The 22127-nt window shown below is 33.2% G+C and overlaps 3 protein-coding genes across 5 annotated transcripts; 2 read left to right on the top strand and 1 right to left on the bottom strand.

The window, feature by feature from the left end:
* Window positions 1-892: 892 nt before the first annotated feature.
* LOC140767187 (uncharacterized) lies at window positions 893-4131 on the bottom strand. Its single transcript, XM_073107013.1, has 3 exons — window positions 3746-4131; window positions 1911-2140; window positions 893-1382 (listed from the first exon to the last, which is right to left on the bottom strand). The coding sequence occupies exons 1-3, from the start codon at window positions 4047-4049 to the stop codon at window positions 1104-1106; spliced, it is 813 nt and encodes a 270-aa protein (XP_072963114.1). The 5' UTR covers window positions 4050-4131; the 3' UTR covers window positions 893-1103.
* Window positions 4132-12249: 8118 nt separating this feature from the next.
* On the top strand, window positions 12250-13096 carry LOC140767507 (uncharacterized). The gene has a single exon (XM_073107439.1). The coding sequence runs from the start codon at window positions 12250-12252 to the stop codon at window positions 12817-12819; it is 570 nt and encodes a 189-aa protein (XP_072963540.1). The 3' UTR covers window positions 12820-13096.
* A 2826-nt stretch (window positions 13097-15922) lies between these two features.
* Window positions 15923-21455, top strand: LOC140767500 (protein EMSY-LIKE 3-like). 3 transcript variants are annotated; one of them, XM_073107431.1, is made up of 8 exons: window positions 15924-16246; window positions 16445-16647; window positions 16764-16867; window positions 16978-17227; window positions 19928-20170; window positions 20260-20328; window positions 20414-20477; window positions 20993-21455. In XM_073107431.1, exons 1-8 carry the CDS (start codon window positions 16228-16230, stop codon window positions 21046-21048), a joined length of 1008 nt encoding a protein of 335 aa, XP_072963532.1. In that variant the 5' UTR covers window positions 15924-16227; the 3' UTR covers window positions 21049-21455. The 3 variants fall into 3 exon arrangements, 2 of the variants coding, with proteins under 2 accessions (XP_072963532.1, XP_072963531.1); XM_073107430.1 differs by having other exon boundaries at window positions 16758-16867; XR_012105584.1 differs by lacking the exon at window positions 20993-21455 and having other exon boundaries at window positions 15923-16246; window positions 16758-16867; window positions 19890-20170.
* The last annotated feature ends 672 nt before the right edge of the window (window positions 21456-22127 follow it).

The raw sequence follows: 22127 nt of genomic DNA, 5'->3' as shown, positions 1-22127 counted from the left end.
TGTATGCCTTTGTATTAAGGGAGAGCTAATCGTAAAATCTATATTTAGCTTGCAAGCTCTTTTATTACCAATATATTTCTTATACTTCAAACTTAAGTATTTAACTCCTCTACAGTCCAGATCAAATTACAACTATTAGATTTTTTTAATTTAAAAATAACAATGTTTTATTGGCCATAATATTTTGCATCTTAATAAAATGCAAACTAACCAAACTACTCATACCTTCTTCAAAGTAAGTTATAAAGGTAATTAAGACTTTTTATGTACCGATTAACAGTTGATTAATAATTACAATTCGATATAAACTATAAGCAAACTAAATACTAATATATATATATATATATGTGTGTGTGTGAAAAAAAATTTAACATAAATTTGATGGGAAATGAAATAACTCACCTATTAAAACTAGTTTCACTTTCTCCTTTTCACTTTATTTCTTAAAAAATGAGTCACTTTATTAAAATGAAAGCATGGATGCTTTCATCAATGTTCGACATAGTTATTCAAAAAAAATAGGATTCCGCTATACTGGAATAATGGCCATAAATAAATAAAGCAATCTACTAGCTTTTCAAAATAATAAAGTGCTCTAATAAAAAATTCTCAAATTTTGAGATGAGTGCTGGGCTAGATGGGTCGGTACATGGGTTGGGCCTCACGTACAGAACCAGATTGCCTTTATCTGCTTATCTATCTTCATCATGCACAGATATTGTACAATAATATCGTAGCAATTATCAAATAATTAATGTTTGCGCGAGCTTAACAGCCCTCAAGTTTTGCTAGCTTGAATCGAGGAACATTAAATCATATGCATAAGATCACAAACACCACCAAGTATGCAAATCTCGGAGAAATTTAGAAGGTTTATTCTTGGTACCTGAACTTATCATCCACTGTTGATATTAATTTACTAGTAATTTGATCAACTTAACAACTGTTTCGTAGCAAAATGTAGGTAATGATTACAAGAATGACATAGATCTCCTCGGCTTGTTGACTGGTGCAGTCCAACGTCGGTACAAGGCTAAACTATCAGAATATTTGGTACAAGTAAACGTGATGCCTATATGGGAATATGGGATACAGTAAAAGGATCAAAGGGAAGAGTAGATGGGAACGCCAGGTATGACGGCTCCGGCGTCGACGATGAAGACATTGCCGGTGACGTACTCTGAGGAGTCGTCGATGAGATAACGAACCACCGACGTCAGTGCTGGATCCGCCGTCCCGTGCGTCCTCAACGGAACGATCTTCATCTCCACATTGGTCAACCATTTCTTCTGCATGAGACCCTCTGTTATCTCAGATTTAAATATGCCTGGACTAATGGAGTTCACTCTTATATTGTACATTCCCAGCTCCAGAGCCATCACCTGTTAGAGTTATGAATGGTTATATTTGAGAAAAGGAAAACTTAGACTAAGAATAAATCACACTTACACTTACACCCTCTGAATATAATTACGATAGACCTCTTCAGTAACTCAGTTAGTACGGTAAAAAGTGAAATTGATTTATATAAGCTCCAGAGTTTTGTGTCACACTCTCTCACTTCAACTAGGACTCTCCCCCTCTCAGTTGATCAAAGATCAATGATGTAAATTTAAACGAGATAAATAAAGATACTACAAAGGAGAATGTGTCAATTCTCTTATCTCATATCGGCTCCTTCTGGCCTCCCATTAATTCTGCTATAAAAAGTACTGTAAGATTGATTCCATTAACGACGTGAGATATTTTCTAAATTTTACGAGTTGAGAGGATATAGTTGCAACAAAAAAATTCAGGAATAATAAAGTGATTATGAAGGAGCTAGTGTAAGAGTAATTTACCATAATTACTATCAATATATTTACTTGTAATTGAATGTAGAGTAGAATAAGAATTGATATCAAAATTACCCTGGTAATGGCGTTGACGCTTGTTTTTGAGGCAGCGTAGCCAATTGCTCCAGGTAATTGCCCACGTTCAAGACCCGCGATAGATGAAATGTTGATCACTGACCCCCTCTGCTTTGCATCTCGCATCAGTTTGCAGACATGCTTCGATACTAGCCATAAGCCAGTTACATTAGTTTTGAAAAGTTTGTTCCATTCCTCTTCAGGCCAATCTAGTGGGGCGTAGATACCACCTGAGACACATGTATATATGCTAGCAGTAAGAAATACTTGTTGCAATTATGCAATCACCAAGAAAACTGAACCCCAGAACTTGATGTCTTCTAGTAACACCCCACCCAAATTAGTGTTAACCAAGTTCAATTTGTGGAACTCTCTGTAAAGCTCTAGACTTCATTCATTATATGTTTACCTTTATTAATAGAGTTTAAGGATTTATAGAGCTTTTGACCGCTGTAGCTCTGCACACCAAACAATATACTTAAAGTAGGTAAGTTGCAAACATATTAAACTCGCCAGTTCGGTTTTAGTCCATTTTTGTCTATTATTTAACATAAATTGCTTTTTCTATGGATACTCGTGCAAGCCGCTTAATAATTCAGCAATTTCTATTGTAGCCCTCTAATTTGTCAAAGATTATAAAAATCATAAATTGAGTTAGTTTTTATTTAATAAATTATTTACCTCGAAAACAATTCTTCTAAATATATCTTCATGGCAACATTCAAAGTTACCAACTGGAGTAAATAATGTAATATTAGGTTTATTTTAAAGGTGTCGATGAAACCTTTTCTATTTTTATTAAAAATTAATTAATAAAACTAATTATATATTCAGTTTAATTAATTAAATTATTTAATAAAGGATACAAATAAAATTAAAATTATTGAATATAATAATTATTAAATAAATTTAAACTTTTTTAAAATTTTAAAATAAAATAGAGTAGTAAGCTAGGTTTTTTGGTGAAGCTCCAAATTTAAATGCAGTGTTGCTAGCTTCAATAATTCAAAATTTGGATCCAGCAACAGAGCCAGATTGGCTGCTGGAGTTGCCGAGAGAAAATGATGGATCACATGGTACTATAGGATAGGAGTAGAGAAATCAATAAAAAAAAAAAAAATCAAACCCATCATTCTTGCAGGTACGGAAGCAAGACATCTTGAGCCATCTCAACTTAAAAGTCAAAAAAATTTCATACGACGCCCTCGATTAAACATATTTGCAGTTCCAACCCTATGTCATTATTTACATAAAACACCCACCCTTTCCGCAAGATAAGCACTACCCTAGCTCAGGTGGTCTGGTTCATAAAGAAGCGAATATCTATTACTCCATTTCCGTAAGCTTCATAATTGTAGCTACCTAAGCCAGAACACAACGGTAAGTTCTCTCGGAGACTCTGACTAAAGATATGGTTTTTTTTTCATTTTACTATTATTAAGGAGATTTTGACTAAACTAATCATATACTAATTTATTTTTACTGAAATAGACTACTTTTTAAATTTATTATCAAATAGAGTTTAATTGACTGTAACCCTAATAAAGGTATTAAACTAATAAATTAAAATTTTATTTGATACTAAGTTTAAGAGATAGTAAATTTCAGTAAAAAAAATTTTATTTTTTCGTCAAACACTCGTTATTAAGCTCAAATCACTAAACGAGATTTTATAAAAAAAAACTATTTGAAAATAGTCAAAGTCGCCCCTAAGTATGGTCCTGTATGCAAATTGCTCCAAAGATACGAGATTATATCAAGAGACTAAATTTCGAGTAGTCAAAATAGTCAAAATTTCCCTAAAATTGTTTAAACTCGGTGCATCAAGAATTCACCTCTCACCCCCGCGTTGTTCACTAGGGCATCGATCCGGCCAAATGATCCCCACGCCGTCGCGGCCGCCGCCTCGATCTCCCCGCTCCCGGCGCTGACGTCGAGCTCGACGGCGACGGCTTGGACGGGTGACGCGGACCCTCCCGATCCGTTGATCTGATCGCAGAGCGACCTCAGCCGGTCGATCCTCCGAGCCGCCGCCACAATCCGGCATCCGGCGGCTGCGAGGTCGAGACAGATCTCACGGCCGATGCCGGAGGAGGCGCCGGTCACCATCACCACCTTACCTTCCAGCTTCGGGTCCATATCTCTCTATCTCTCTCTTTGTCTGTCTTGAAGCTTCTAGAACTTTATCGATGCTCTTCGAACCCCGACGATACTAAGTAAAGAGGCGGAGTGAAGCCGAGTATTTATAGATGCAGAGTAGCGCCATGTCTCACTTGATACGAACTTTCCGCATATAAAATTTTATGCGGACAGAAGAAATGGATTGGTTTAAACGGTGGAAGGAAGATGGCGGTAAGTATGCGGATGCGGTGCGCCTCTTGGTTTTAACCACGTCAGCAATTACGTATCTGAGATCATGCCGCTTACGTCATTTAACGCAGCACGTAGTATGGCTTGCATCGCTGCGGAGTAGCTGGCGCGCGAGAGCACACGGGTTTGGTCCAGTCGATAGATATAGATTCAAATTTAAACTTGTCGATATATTTTTACATTTAAATTTAAATCTTTTCAAAACTAAGTCTTTGCTTATTTAAGAACCTCCTTTTTAAGAAATAGATTTAAATTGCACTCAGCGAAACATATTCTTTCATAGTTCTTATCACTTACCAAGTTGGGAACCATATATAAAGAGCTCTCTTACAGCATCTCTAACGCTTGGGGCTCCAAATATGGAGCCAAAACTGGAGCAAAAGCCCGGTTAAAATAATATTATAATATATATTATTATATTAATTATTTTAAATTACTTAATAGATTATCTTAGTGTTATTATGTTTTAATAAAAAATATATTGTTAAAAAACTCTCATCGAGATTTTTAAAATAAGAGTAATATTCAATAGTTTCAGAAGTAATTTTAAATTACTAATTTTTTAATTAAGCGCCTTCATGTTTGATGTATTTCATATCTAATGTATTTTAATTTTCAATATTTACATTGGGGATAATTTTGAGTAATTATATTTTAGGATACATAATTTATTAGACTCATTTTTATAAATAATAAAAAAATTTAAATTTAAATTACCTTAAAAATAATTTAATATTAGACTCATTTTTATAAATAATAAAAATTTTAAATTTTAAATTAACTCAAAAATAATTTAAAGGTCTCGATGAGACATTTCCAATGGTATTATTTTTGTTAAAAACCGATTACTAAACTAATTATATACTCAGTTTAAATAACTAAATTATTTAATAAAGGATATAAATAGAATTAAATTATTGAATATAATAATTATTGGGTAATTTTATCATTTTTAAAAAGTTGAAATGACAAATGGAGCCCGGCTTTATTTTCATGGTGGGGCTCCAAATTTGGAGCCCCACGATTCCTAACTCCAAATTTGGAGCTAGGTTTAGAGCCCCATTTAAAATTTTAAATTCCGTCTGTATCTTTTATTAAATAATCTAATTAATTAAACTAAATGTATAATTAGTTTTACTAATCAATTTTTAACAAAAATAGTACAATTAGAATGCTCTCATCGAGATCTTTAAAATGAGTCTAATATTAAATTATTTAAGTTATTTAAAAAATTTTATTTTTATTTCGTGTAATATAATTTTGATGTTTTTAATTAAAAAAATAGTAATTTAAAATTATTAGTGAAACTATTGAATATTAGTCTTATTATAAAGACATCGATGAGAGTTTTATAACCATATATTTTTTATTAAATAATAATAATATTAAGAGGTCTTATTAAATGATATATATATATAATATATATATATATTAATTAAATAATAAATATAAAGCCCGATGTATTGGAGCGTACCGAGCTCTTAACTCTATATTTGGAGCCTTTGGAGTCTTTGGGCTCCAAATATAGAGCCCTCCCTTGAAGATGCACTTAGAGCCACATTGGAGCTCAATCGGACTCCAAATTTAGAATTTAGAGCTCGGTTGGAGTTGGTCTTAACACAGCTGATTTGCTTTCAAAGCAATTGGAGATATTACTCTTAAAATTTTGAAATATCGTATATTTTTTTAATAAACTTCAAAATATAGACTTATTTTATAGAGAAAGCCTCCAAACTTGTATTAATATCTAAAATACTTTCATTATAGAGATTTATAAAGAATAATTATACTAAAACCCTGTGAACTATAACTCATTTCTTAATGCACCCCTTTTTATCTTTTTCTTTAACATATTAAATGACCATTCTACCCTCATTTTCTCTCTTTTTATTTCTTCCAAAATAAAAGTAAAATAATTCTTAAAAAACTTAACATTGATAGTGTGATATTCATAAATTATTTTTCAATGTAAATAACTAACAAAATAAGTATTTCAGAGTTTTTCTATAGTTAAATCCTTTTTAGAGATTAAAAATAAGATAAGAAGGCGTATATTTAGAAACTAAGCTCTATAAATTTAGCAAATGATTAGATTTGAACTAACACCGTGAGAATATTCTATTAAGTAAAGATATTAATAGTATTTTAGTTATCTTTTTAGTATAGTTAACTTAACCAAATGCTTGGTTAAGTTTACTAACAGACTTAACAATAAGATATTTTCTGTACATATTCGCTAAATTATAGGACTCGATTTATAAATAGTAAAAATATAAGGTGTAAACAATAATTTCGTTAAAAGACATAGTATTATATACAAATTTTTCTAATATAAATTAAAAGAATATAATGGAATTTGATCTTATATCTATATCTAGGAACAATGTTTTGCAAGTTGGCATGTTAAATGTATATGCTAGCCAACTTTGTAGTTGGCAAATACAAGTTGGGCTCTTGCTCTCTCTGCCACTCGTCTTCTTTTCCATAAGCAACAAGATAAGAGCATGCAGAGCATCTGGAGGTTCATTAGTCACACTATCAGACAGTGTTTATTATCCTTTTTCTTTTAACAAGTTAGTAAATTCATTGCATCTTATATGGATAAAATTATCTTATTAATTTATATTTCTAGTTCTAGTTAAATGTATGACTCTTTCTTAAAAATTATAGTTTTAATAGAAGGTTTAAATTATTTATAAATTTATATTTCTTTTTTTTTCACATATAAGACAGAATGACTAATTAAACCTTAATTAAAAGTACTAAAATATAATTTAATATTAAAAAATTTTAATTTACTAATAGTATAATACTCTATAAGGCCAGTAGGATAGAGTTTAGTTAGGGCTATCCAATATCGAATGCTAGTAACACTGGTATTTAGTGAGATATAGTACATAATAATTATATGCAAAATAAGTAATTATAACATTAGATTATAGTCTTGATTCATTTTATTATCATCCCTCATTAGTTTAAAGTAAATCACTCATTCATTGTCCTTGATTTAATCTTATTCTGATTCAGCTCAACCATCAGCAGATTGAGTCACTGCTGCTGATCAGCAATTCATACATATTCATATAATCCATTTGATTCATCCAGCTTCAATCCGATTCAGATTTAAAACAAACAGCCGAGGTCTGGTTATTTTGAACTGCTTGCGAAATAGATCATATTTGTAGTCTCTGAATCAAGCATAAACTTTGACGATATTAAATGCATGATGGAATACTTTTAAATTTATCATTTTGATTCAGATATGATCATATGATAGATTTGACTTTAATTTGAAAATTATCTTTTGGAAATATGAGAGAATAGATTTGAAAAGGGGATTAGGGAACATTACCATTCTTGATTAGAAAAAAAAATCAAATTATCCTATTCTAAATTAGAAACAAAATTTAAATTATTATACACATAAGTTCAGTTATAATTTTACTCTTAATTTAATAAAACTTATTGTAAAATGCTTCCTCCACTCTCATTTGTCAGCAAGGGTATAAACAACGAGCTGAGCTTGATCGAGCCTAGCTCTAATCAAGCTTGGATTGAAATTAATTCCTGCTTGTCTTTGTGATCGAGCTTGATGGTTAATATTAGTTTGATATTACTTATATATATATTCGACCTGATTCGATCGAGCTTGCTCGGGATCAAGCTTGGCTTGAATTTAATTTCGAACCTAGCTTTAATGATCAAGCTCGGCTCATCCTATTTTCGAGTCAAGCTTCGTCGAGCATTATCGAGCCGAGCTCGAGCAGACGTGATTATTTTGATAGCCCTATCTCATATCACTCATCTATCTTATTTACACTACTATTCTAGATTACAAGAAAATATTATAATACTTTACTCTAAATTAATGGTGCATTTTTAAACCTAAGAATTAAAATAAATAAATTAATTAATTAGTGCGATTTGATTTTTAATCTTAAAAGTTATAAATTATATAGATAATGCAAGACAGCTAAGTTTCATTAGTTGAGTGACAATTTTATTATATTCCCGACCAAACAAAGGAATCTTCTGGCATGTTTGACTCCAAGAGTGAAAGTGCAACATGTGGGGGCCTCCATGTAAATGTTTTATAATTAAGAGGGTTTAATAAAAAAAAAAAGACTAGTTTTTGACAAAAGTAGTCCTGTTTTAGTTTATTTTTACTGAAATATGTTACTCCTCAAACATATTACCAAATATGATCTAATTCACTTTAACTCTAATAAAAATGTTAAATTAATTAATATTTTATATCTAAGTAAAAATACTAATCAGTTCAATATTTTTTATCTGATCCTAAAATGTTGCATTGATCAGCATTTTTATATATAATAATTTCTTTAACTTAATCTTTTAGTAGTCAAGAAAAAAATTGCTTGGCAATTAAAATACTGAACTGATTAGTATTTTTAAAAGTATTAATTAATTTAATATTTTTATTAGGATTATAGTGAATGATATCTTGTTTGATAATAAGTCTCAGTGAGAGATAGACAATTTTAAAAATTAAAAATTAAAATTCTAATTCGGTCAAAAACTCAAAAAAAGACGAGCTTTCCTGATCGCTAGCAGGTATTATTTTAATCCTCTTCTTTTTTCGTACACCAAACTTTGTCGTCGTCGACTTGGAAAGGAGGAGTATTTGGCTATTTGCTGAGCATATTTGAAAAGAAAAAGACGAGTATTTGCTTATTTTAATAAGTTTATTTTGTTTTGATAGATTGTAAGCGGTAGGCTCCGATTATATATTATACAAAGAGATTAGTCATCTTTTATATATAGATTGAATCTTAAGTAATTAAATTATAATCTTTGTCATAGGTTAGTAGAATCTAACCATTGAGCTATAACGCTATCCTATTTATGTAATAAAGAAGAGTCTTTTTTTTTCATTTGAGAAATTACATGTGAAACTTTCTATATTTGAAAATCATATGTTACTCTAATTCTGGTGTTGTTAATATATTTAAGACTATAGTTATGTTCTTTGAGCACAATTTTGATGCAGACTGATCAATGCGAGTTAGTTCGAGTGTGTCTGAAAAGAAATATAAGAGTGTAGGATTTAAGCTAGCTCAATTAGAAGTGTGCAACGCATGAGATCAAATACATTGATGCACACCAAACAAAGCGATTGATCGATTTGAATGAGATCATTTCATATCCAAGCCCAACCCTAAGATATGTTGAAGAACAACCTAAAAGCAACATGTCTTTGCTAATTTTACACAAAGATATAGGTATCCTTGATAAATAGTAGAAGTAATATTTTAAAATATTTGGTTAGAATGTAGATTTACTTTAGTACTAATAGATACATGGAAATATCCGATCATTTGGATCTCTTCAATTCTACTAGAGTTGGTACTAGGTATTTTTCCTTATGACCAAAGAAGTCACGGGATTAATTCTAACACCAGATAATTATTGTGAAGAAAACTATTTTGTAGTTTGGTGGCTTAGCTTAACAACTTTGACTCCGTTGATGACTCAGCAGTGTAGTCTCGACGACGTTTAGTTAGGAGTAATTATTTGACAACGTATATTAGATTGCTCACTATATTGGCTAAAGCTTGGTAAGACCTAAATATTTCTATATCTAGAGAGATTGATTATTTATTCAATCCATATATAGCCATCGAGCTCATGATAATAAAAATGAAAGAAAAAAAGCACTATATTAATGGGTCAGATCTTTTGAACAAGGTTTTATATTCAAAGATCCAACCATAGGGATCTAAGGAACAATTTGATCTCTTATAAATTTAGATAAAACAAAAAATTCAATAGGCTTTTACAATTTTATTACATTTAATTTTTTAACTTATAATAATATATTCTAATGTGCACTTTATTTTAAAAAAATAATACATTAATTACAGAAAATATATGCACTTATTATTATATGTTAAATCGAAAAACTAATTTTAGAATCAGGTAGCCAAAACAACCTATCAATAAATTACATGTAGCCAAACCACTTATTAATTACATATAAATGAAAATATTTTATTTTCTTAATAAGTTTGGTATAAATCTTGGATTCGAATTATTCTTTCAAATTTTGAATCTCTACTATTAGTTTTCTACTTTTCTATGTTTATCTCGTTTGTGTTATTTTGGCAAAATTATGATTTTTGCTCTATTACATTATTTTATATTGCTGAAAGATTGAAACTTGGGTTTAAAAAGATTGAATAAAATGATTGAAGATGTAATCTAGGTTATTTTACATTTTTGCTGGTTCTTAGTATTTTTATCAGAAAATCAACGAGAAAGCTGTCGGCGTTCAATATTTACATGCTCGCCGTATCATATTTATATGATACGATAGAGTGTGAATGATAATAAGAACAAAATATCCGATAATACTTTTGATACATTTCTCTACATAGTATTGCCTAACTTTTTCTTTTATTTCTTCTAGGTAAGTATGAAGATATTATCAAAGATATTTTCAGTGGATATCCATGTCACCTCTCATGCAAGAAATATGATGTTAGCAACTCAGTTTCCAATCTTCTCCCATGTGTAAATGATTGTGAGGATGAGGTCATTAGAGTGCAAAAAGATCTCAAGACCATTCCTACCACCAGGCCCTAAACTTTTCCCAAGCACACAGAAAGGATGAACACCCAAAATTGTTCACAGTGAGTATATTGAAGCCAGTGATCCACACCTGCTATGCCATCTGGGGAGATCACTCATCTCATTCTCTTCCCCCAAGTAAAAAATGGAAGCCTTGTTGTGTTCAGAATACCCACATTGTTTTACAAGGAAATTAACCACAGTAGCAATCTCTTGCACTTTAATATTAGTTTGCAACTTAGTCTAGACTATACAGAGGTTAATTAAGTGCTTAAATCTTAAAAAATATAATCTGAATGATTAGCCAAGTCTAAGGCATCAATGTTTCTTTTAATGGGTCTGCAAAAAAAAAAAAAAAATTGGGTTACTTTGAGTGAGAGCCATTGGTGGGAAAAGCACAGGATGGTGGTATAGGATTCCTTTTGTGATTAGTCACTTTCATGCACCCTTTTTTTCTGTTGAATAGGCTAGTTTCCCAAGAAACAAAGGTGACACCACTGCCATGATAGCACAATCATTTACTCATCCACATAGTATTATACTATGAATCACACCAACAGTAACCACTACCACTGATTAGATCTCTCTCTAGTTCAAAATAGTTCAAAAGTGAAAAAGAAAAGTATGGGTATATAATAAGATGCAAAAAGATTAATGCAAAATTTTAACATCAATCTAGAATGCAAGTAAATGGATTTAACTGCTTTGGGACAGAGAATTGGATTTAAGAGAAAAGGATCATGAGGTGTCCCAATCTCTCTATGTGATTTGGCTGCATCTCCAGTACAGAGTAGGATTGGTTTTATGTACTGCTGCTACTACTCCCTTTATTTTTGCCCCCCTTTGTTCTTGAGATTCCCCCCCTCTCCAGTAATGCTGATGCAAGAGAAGCCACACCAATCTCCCCTTCTTTCTTATCCATCCTCAGATCTCATCAAATTAATATCTCCAAAAGTTACAAAGTAGAGGAATACAATTTCCAAGAGCTCCTTTTGAATGTTCCTACAGAAAGCAATTACTTGTACAAACTAACAAAGAAAAATGATGGTAAACAAAACAGAGGATTTAGCTCATCAATTACTGGAAAAGACTTAAATTTTTTTTTTAGCTGGTAGAGAACGATTTTTTGAGCTGGAGAAATTTTTGAGTGCTCTGCTCTGATACCACCAAAATGTTAATATAAAGTTAAAAGTGTTTATGTGACTAAGCTCGATTCTTATGCTAATGGAAAAGGAGCCATCCATGTACAAAGGGAGTAATTATCTCTTCCAAAGGAGTGGCGTTTTCGTTATTTAGTTCAACAAGGGTGGTCATTGTGTGGCCTAACCCATTTATAAGGCATGGAGTGAGGATCACCAACATTGAGTTGCTGGAGTTCATGGCGCACCACTCTCATCTAACATCTCTGCATTCTTTGTATGGCCTCAAGGTGAAATCTCCATATCCAAGATCCACGTCAGACAAGCTCAAGTCTCTTCTCCATGCCTACATCATCCAACACATGAGCCATCTAGTCCGAGCCATGGGAAGCGTGAAGTCCATGATCACTGAGCTGCTCAACAAGAAGGCCATGACCTCCACCACCATGTACGGCACCAAGTTGAGATGGAGGAAGAAGAAGAAGACGAAGAAGTTTGCTTCCATAAGCATGCACTTCAACTGGTCCTCGTCGCATGTCATGCCGATGTCGGATCCCCCGACCGACGATCAAATGTACTACGATTCGACGTGGAATTCGATGATATCCACCAAAGAATGCGACGAAGACATCGAGCCGCCGCTCTCGGGATACCTCCGTTGGCTCGAGGAGAAGAACGCCGACGACGACGAGGGGAGCGAGATCGATAGGCTCGCGGAGAAGTTCATCGCGAGATGCCATGAGAAGTTTAGGCTGGAGAAGCAAGAGTCATATAGGCGGTACCAGGAGATGCTGGCTAGAAGCATGTAAGGATATGGTCTTAAAATTAGTTTGCATTTGGTGTCAATTGGGAGGTCTTTAGTTCGGTGTTAATGGATTTAAGAGTATGGTGAGGTTTATTGGGTTACGTAGCTTAGTTTCTCTTCTTGCATGTTTGCTTCTTCTAGGTGAATAACACTATTTGTATACCTTCCAAATGATCTCCCTCCCTCCCTCCCTCCCTCTCTCTCTCTCTCTCTCTCTCTCTTTCTCTCAATGAATGGTTCTGGATTAAGAATTGCTGTTTTTCTCCAAAAAAAATTGATAAGAAAGAAAGATAGATAAGCATCCAAGATGCTTCTTTTATTCTCTTTATATAATATACTTTAATGTGAGTGAGAGAGAGAGAGAGAAGGAGAGACTCTTTATTCCAAATGGCTCCACAGCTTCAAAAGAACTGAAGGCCTGAAGGGAGACAACGACTTTGGCAGGAAGCTGTCGACTCTCCTTTTGCTGCCCCATTTGGTTTTGGACTTTGTCATCCTTTGGATTGGGATCTAAAGAGGAAGACAGTACGCCAACAATGGGTGGTCCAGAGCTCAGGATATGCTTTTTTACGTATACATAAGCTTTGGACCAGTTCTTGGAACTCCAAATGTTTCGTGTCTCGGATCAAATACTTCCGTACATCAAGTGCATAACAATAGAATGTATACAAATATGTTTGTTAGTTGCATTATATATATATATATATATATATATATATATACTTTAATAGGTGATTTCTGACGTGGAACTTTTTGACTGTAGCTTTGAGAAAATTAAAGGAGAGGATTAATCTTACAGTAAAAAGAATATAATTGTTATTTTCTATAGGCTTGAGTTTTTAAAATAATGGCGATTTAGTTAGCTTAGTATTTGAGTATATGTACAGTCGTCTTGAATTTGAATCTTGCAGAAATTATCTTGCAATTTAAATATTAGAGATTTTATCAAAAACACTTTAGGGTTTAGCTTTATTATCGTTCACACCCTATCGTATGAATATTTATCATTCAACTTACATTTATTTAAAATATCATAAAATAACCTTAATACCTTAATGCATTAATATATATTTTTTTTGAGAAAAAAAATGTCATTGAATAACCTTGTATCAGTTTTTTTAGGTTAGAGTAAGAATATACGAAAAAAAAAGATTTTAAAGTCAAAATAGTGTATTTTGGGTATTTCAATTTCTAGTTCCAAAATTAATAGAAATGTTCTCTATTTCCTTGGTTATTGTTAGGGCATAAATTAGCTTATAGTGTTTTTGAGGTACTAAAATTAAAATACAAGGGTTGAATGATAACTAGGTATAACCGAATCAGATTCGGTCAGATATATACAAAGACCGATGTTGTGCACTAGCCTAAGGTATATTTGCGGTGATGGTAGGCGGTATGTTCGGTGGTGAATTAGTGAAGATGATGAGATTTTAGATGATGAAAGTAGAAGGATAATGATAAATGGCATGAGGTATATCGATGATTTAGAAAGAAAAAAGCGGGATAAGATGGTCGTTTATAAAAAATAAAAGAGATTGATATATGAGCAGACAGGAGCTAGCCAACGGCTACTGTTTGAAGAAGATGAAAGAAAATGGTTAACCCTATTTGACTTGGTGGATTAGTAGTAGTCGAGGACGAAGGGAATGACATCAGCTTAATGATGTCAACCTTGGATCAAATGAGAAGATTGAGAGAGATGAGAGATAGAAGAAGATAAAAAATATCAATATTTTTTAATATTCTTCCATCATATCGTAATAAGTGCCCTCCACATATTTAGAGACTAACATAAAATTTAAAAATATTCAAATTAATCCTAACATAAAATGACCTCGGCTTCGAACGTTCTAACATTTTGTCAAAACTTCAAATTTGTACTATCAGATTTTGGCACTGAAATACCGTTAAACAAAAGCTACTCTCATATTAACACGTTAGAATGTCAATAGGCGACGAAGGCTGCTCTCATGTTTGGTCATTTGAACTTATGTACATATTGGGAATATTGAATCCCGAGTACATGAATTCAGAACTTGACTAGATCCATACATAGGGATGCAAATGAAACTTAGCTTGGCCTAGAAGCAAGCAAGCTCTTCGACATTAACTTCAATAATAGGATCGATCTCCTCTTTTTTTTTTATAGACTTCAAATTACTTTTTAATAATTTATAATTAAAATTTTAATAGATGGAATGCCAAAGATATCCTTAACTAATAAATATATATACAAATAAGAGTAAGATTACTATTATCCGTTTATAATTAAAATGATCAAATTTTAAACTAATTATCTTTGATATGTATCCAATTATCTATACAAAAATGAAGGATATTAAAATAATGTTTCACGCCATCCATAACCAAGTCTTTTTTAGGAGTATGTGCAAATAAGACCTTATTTATTTTAGGAGTAAAATAAAATAATAAATTCTAGAATAAATATTATTTTTGCTATTTTTAAAATAAAATCTTTATTTTAGAAATAATTATTCTTAAATTCATTTATATTATGAAATAAGAGTCTAATAATTACCTATTATGTGATATTTACTTATATTATGAAAAAAAAGTGTTTTAACTTTTTATAGAATTACTATAAGTATTTTCAGATTTGATATATAATAGGTTGATGAGATAGATATCGAGCATAAATTAATAATTGAATTAGTGTATGATATAAAATATAATTTTGATGAATAATATTTATATTTTAGAATGAAATTATTATGGTATTTAGTTAGATTAATGAGTTATATTCTTATTTTTTTTAAAAATCATTCATAAAGTTAACAGGGCTAAGAGATTATATATATATATATATATATACCAAGCTCGATCAAGTGGTGCTGCTTTGGCTCGAAAGAAATTAATTTTGAGGCTAAGCTAAAAAAATTCAAGCAAATTGATCAATTTCAATTTGGGGCTATTTTAAGTTGGCTTGTGCTTAGCTCGAATAGGAGCCGAGCTATGATCGAGGCTTATGGAGACCAACCAGCTCGAGCGATTAATTGACAGGCCGCCCAACCTCCGGACCCGGAAGGTCCGGAACTCACAAAGTCTTTAGCGTCGGAAAAATTCTCCTATAAATTGCGTCCGAGTCCGCCTTTCCCTTCCTTTCTCTCTTTCGTTTCAAACCCTCCCTATCCACGCTTCTCTTGCCTTCGTCTTTCTACTAACAGTCTCTCTTCTTTGACGCCTCGAACCTTCGATCAAATCCGCCGCCCGCTTCTCGAGGCATCTCATGTCTGCGATGGTTAGGAGAGATGCTCATGAAAGAGACTGATCTCGGCGCCGTTGCTGAGAATTTGGGTTAGTCGTGGAGAAACCGCTGTTCTTGCTGCTGTTTTGAGTTGATTGCAGCGGTTTCTAGGGTTTGATACCGCTGTTTTTTTGGGAGAAAGATTATATGGAGTGTGGTCCCAGCGGTGAGTGGCATCGATCTTTCTCTAATCTTGATGGGGTTTTCTTGCGACTTAATGCGTGTGTTCTTGGAAAGATGTCATCTTGTTTTTTTTTTTTCTTCTGTTTTTGGTGCCTGTGCGAAATGTTGCGTGGGAATCAACAAATTTGAGTGTTGCAATTATGATTTTGGATGTTGATTTGGCTTTCATAATTGCCTGCAGGAACTGATGATGATCTTCCACCATCACATCATAACAGGAGCAGAAGAGGAGGCCGTGTTCCTGGAAATGGAAGACCGATTGTTGATGCTGCTTCATACCTTAGGGTAGAAGATGATATTGAGACCCAAATTCGTCGGCTTGAGCGAGAAGCATACTCTTCAGTTCTCCGTGCATTTAAGGCTCAGTCTGATACCATCACTTGGGTATTCATCACCATATTTCTCTAACTCAAACAGTATTGGTTCTCTTTTCTTGAGTTTGCTGTGCTAGTATTGATCATAAGTTGGCTACTTCATGAAACAAAAACTTTTAGGAGCAGGAAGGTCTGATAACTGATCTTAGAAATGAACTGGGAGTAACTGGCCAGGAACACAAAGAGTTCTTAAGCAGGGTCAACTCTGAGGACATTATCCGGAGAATAAGGTTTTTCATGAATAAACTGATCTATGCACAGCAGTAAATTGGTAATTCCAAACATTTTTCTTCATGAATTTCTTGTCTTTAATGCAAACTTTTATTTTTAAATTGATCAGGGAATGGAGACGGACAGGTGGGATTCAAACAGGTGTGGTTAATGTTTCTCAACCCACACATGATACCATAGCACGTCCCACTGTATCTGCTTCTCGCAAGAGGCAGAGAAATTCTCAGCATATACCTTCTCTACCTTTTGGTGCACCATCTCCAATCATGCGTCGGCAACATGCTGTCTCTATGAAGCCATCATTATCAGCTGCAAGAGAAGGAGCTCCACCAGGATCAAGAGAGAAGAAACTTAGAACAGTAAGTTATTTATCTGAAATTCGAGCCTTGTTGTACATTTGTGAAAAAGAAAAGAAAAAACTGAAACTTACGTGAATACTTAGATATATTATGATACATATTGAAAAACGTAAGAAATGCCATAGGAGATAGAATTTATCATACGTTATCGATAATAATATGTGAAAACTAAAGCATGAAAAAAAAATAATCACAAATATAAAAGCTTTTACGTGGAAAAATCTCCCAAACCGGGTAAAACGTTTTTACAGAGAAAAATCCCAAACTGGGTAAATTATCACGGATTAAAACTCGGATCGTAATCGATCACTAAATCCTATAGCAGTCAACAAGAAGCTTACAAATCACTTGCCGATTTTCACGACTCAATCAATAACAATTTTGCTCGCTAGACTTCGCGATGCATTACTTCCCGTGATAAGTTTTCAAACCTCAGTGACCCTTTAGGTTGATCCTTCCGTCTTAGTGACTCTCGAGACGTAGTTCTTTCAGATCTGATGTAAATGAGTTGAGATGAAAACAATTCTAATAACCTCCAAAAAATGATCTCAATATGATTGTCAGTTGCTTTTTTACTTTATGGACCTTTCTCCTAGGGTTAGATTAAATATTTTTTTTATATTTTTAGAGATAAGATAAATATCTCTTCAAAGATTTTCCACGAATTTTCTTAGAGATAAGATAAATAGAGATAAAGCCAAATCTAATTCAATTCAGGTCACATAATTCTAGAAATGACAAATTATGTGGGTGTATTCAAATGCAACCCGAGTATGCTCGAACACGATGACTTAAAGTGTGAATGCGCTGGTGACCGACCAAATATAAAATTCTATATGTGTGAACATCATCTCTGTATGTGTGAATAGCTACAGAATGTATTCGAACGGTCAAAACAAGCTCTCTATATGTGCAAACACGATGTGAACGACTGTAGGCTGCGTTTGAACAAGCCTAAAGTGCATTTGAACACCGTGATTAAATAGTTGAATATAAGGTGCCTGTTCCTATGTTTTTAGATTAAATTTTGTACTTCTTCCACCATCATGACACCATTTAAACGCTTCAATAACGATTCTAAAAATGTTTCGACTTTGACTTTAAAATTAATCTTCTATTTTAATATTTTTTATCAAATATCTCATATACATATAATCTAGACACATTATATGAATATAAATTATGTTTTGAAATATAATTTACCAATTACATACGTATAAATAAACCTAACAATTTGCTAACTCATCCATGGTAGGCATTTTCTTTTTTCTTTGCTTTTATAGCTGGTTGTCTTTATCCCTTTCCAGGATCAGACACTGTCAAGTACATCTTTGATGAAATCCATGCAGTGTCCTTCTGCAGGGTCCAAGCAGTTCCAATCAGGAATTCTGCAACTGAGCCTCCTAAACCATTGCAATATCATCCACTGATTGGCCGTAAAGTGATGACAAGGTGGCCAGATGATAATAACTTTTATGAGGCATAATAACTAATTACAATCCAGTTGAGGTGTGCTTGGTTGCATAGTATGATTTTTATTCCCATGCACTGGGTTCAGCCAAACTTAAACGTCTTTTTAATCACTAATAGGGTCTGCATGATCTGGTTTACGACATAAACACAAAGAATGAGATGTGGGAATGGGTAAATCTCAAAGAGGTGAATCAATTTTCTGTGCCAGAGCTAATTAGAATAACTCAGTGTTAGTTTCCTTTTGTTTCTTGTTAGATGATACCTTGCTAATTCTATTCTATACACACGTCATTAGCTAGAAAATACATTGCTATTTGGAGATTCTGTTTACTTAAGTGGAAAATCATATAATTACTATGAATAAGAAAGTATTTGGAGAAATCAGCCCAAAAGAAATAGGTTAATGCTTGCTGATTTAGGTTATTATATATGCAAGGTGATATTATTTTACAAAGTAGTTAAAAGGAATTCTTTGAAAAAATTGTAATGGAAATTGTTTCTGAAACAAACCTTTTAGATTGGAATAAGTCAATAAACCAGCTAGCTGTAGTGCATGGTACTGAGTAGCTATGCTCTTGCTATCTATTACCTTGAATTTTTCTCTCTTATTATTTTATAGTTAGTAGACATTGAACTGTTCACAGATTTGCATGCATCTTTGAGCTATACTATATGGAGGAAAAATATTTAAGGCATTTATATAATGGGATATTCGCACATGGGAGAGGGTGCTAGATTCTAGGAGCATGCATTTTAAGTGCTACTTGAATTGTATCGGTAATCACCAAAGTTATTTTGGATAATATAGCCTTCAGGTGGCAACCTCTTTGTATATCTATCTTCCTTGGAAGCTTGGAGGATGTTATGAAGCTCTTTTTTCTCTTACTATTTTGGTTTAGCTTGCTCAATCCATTTATTGGAATGGTATCATTTATATCATCCATGCAGCTTTCTGTTCTCAGTTAGTTCTTCCCCTTTAAGTCTATGACGGAATATTGGTTTTAAACGGGAAGGGGCAGTATATGTAATTGAGGAGGTGCGAGATACAGATTACAACATAATAATAATTGTCTATTTAAAATTTGTAATACTATCAGAGATAGTATTAGTTATTCTTTTTAAAAGGCTTCATATTTATGACTCCAAAAGTTGAATAGTGATTGATGAAGACAATCTGCTAATGATACAGGCCCCTTGTGCTCCGTCTGACAAATTGAATGACTGCAGATTTATCTTGAAGACATCAGATGGGAGGGTGAGGAACCAGGTATTGATCATCGGTCTGATCAGGGTGCACCACCACGAGGGGTTAAAAAGTCTACAGGTCGTGGTGGCATCACTAATGGTGCAAGAAGGGGAAGAGGATCTTTTACAAATCAGTTCAAGAAGAATTTCCCTCCAACACGAAAAGGGATTGGGAAAGATGTTGGTGACATTGAAATACTTCACACAGATGCACTTTTAAAGGAGGTCTGGATTAGAGAAACTTAGTAAGTGGTGAACGGTTTGTTCTATTTGAGATTTATATATCAAATCTCTTTTATTGTGTTGCTAAGCAGGTAAATAGGGTTTGTGATGCAAGTCATCCTGATCCTCTTGAGATTGATAAGGCAAAGAAAGTGCTGAAGGTAACAAAGTACAATTCATAATCTCATGTTGAAGAGACTAGTAAAATTAATGATCTAATATACAGAGCTGCTTGTACCCATGCAGGAGCATGAGCAATCATTGATTGATGCAATTTCAAGGCTTGCTGATGCATCTGACGGTGAAAGTGGTAAATATTAACTCACCATTTCTCTACCCAATTTTGCCTGTTACGTTTTCTGGAATCTGGACATCAGGAGTACTGTTATGTAAGAAGAGTGTATGTTACTTTTGTCGTCAAAATTATATGTGGAAATTTCAGCTATAGTTAAATGAGAAGTCATGTTCTGTATGTCATTAATGTGAAAGTAGGATATGCATCTTCTGATGGCACGCGACACATGATGCTGAAAAAAATGGTATCGTTACCTTTTCTTGCTTTTCTTTATCAACATTATGGAACTTGTTCACAGATGTTCTTCTGTAGGGTGAAATGAAGAAATTTCGTTTTCTAATTTCTGATGCTTTTTGTTTATGCACTACTAAATATGTTACGTGAATCAACTGATACACATCAAATGAATCTATTTCACTACAATATGGGCTGCAGTAATTTTATGTGGATAAGAGTCAGAAAAATGTTTCCTAGTAGAATAGTACTTCCTTACAACAGATTGTAACATTTTTTTTTTATTCCAAATGAAGGAGAAGATGATGAGCGCCAGTTCTCACGTGTCCCATCCATCTACCTAGACCAATGATGGAAGAACCAACTCTATGCTGGGAATCTGCATGGAGTCATCTATGAGGATGACGGCAGAGATGGCTCTAGTGGCCATCACAGGATTGGTGTTGCATCTGAGTACCAGCATAAAGGTGATGATTATGACATTTAATTCATGGAACCAAGGATTGCCAGCTTCTACATTCAAGATAGGAACCCTCTGTTTATAGATGCAGTCACCAATATTTATTCCTCAACACTAGAACTATGCCAGCTCATTTACTGTAGTTGAAAGATATCTCTGGCCTGGGGTTTGGTCTCCTTGAAGCCCCATCAAAGAAGTTTACTAGAAGGACCAATATCCTTTGTAAATTTGTTCCTGTGCAAGCGATGTAAATTGTTTTGAAATGGCTTCCAATTCTTTATTTTCCATAGTTGTTTGAAGATGCCATTCTTTTTTCTATAGTTGGTGAGAAAAAGTCGTCTAGTTGAAGATGGTACCACCTCATGAACCGCGTTCCTGATTTTGAAGAGCTGCATATTCCAAATAATTGCATGATGGCTAGATATTCTTCATTTCATACATGCTTTTGTGCTTGTGCTTGTGCTTGTGCTTGTGTATGCAGGAGGAACAGAATTGCCTACTTGTTTTACTGCACTCCTATTGATAATGCTATGATATTGTGGGCCTATTGATTATTCTTTGAAAAGCTGGCCCTTTTTTAGGGGTTAAAAAAAAAAGAAACAAGAAAAAGAAGATAAAAAAAGGCTGGGTTTTCTTCAGTCCAAGAGTGGATTCACAATGCCTAGTGAGAGTTGAGAAGCTGGATGTTTAAAAAAAGATTGGGCAAGTCAAAATGAACCAATTGAATTATTAATCATAATTGATAGTCTGAGATAAAGACTTATATTGTCTATTAATCACAACGGATTATGGTCAGACAAATAATGTACAAAAAAAAAATCAAATGCATTTATCAATAAATAAGAAATAATAAGTTTGATGTTGATATAATATATTTCTTAATATCAGCATACCCTTGTGATCTTATATAGTATCTATCGTTGTTTTACATACAACACATTGTTATCTACCTTTTTTAATATTTTGCCTTC

This window comes from Typha angustifolia, chromosome 9 (genome assembly GCF_048772165.1).
Source record: "Typha angustifolia cultivar Huaian chromosome 9, ASM4877216v1, whole genome shotgun sequence".
Classification (NCBI taxonomy): Eukaryota; Viridiplantae; Streptophyta; class Magnoliopsida; order Poales; family Typhaceae; genus Typha; species Typha angustifolia.
Note: the sequence above shows the minus strand (reverse complement) of the source record. Positions and strands in the feature narration are given on the sequence as shown.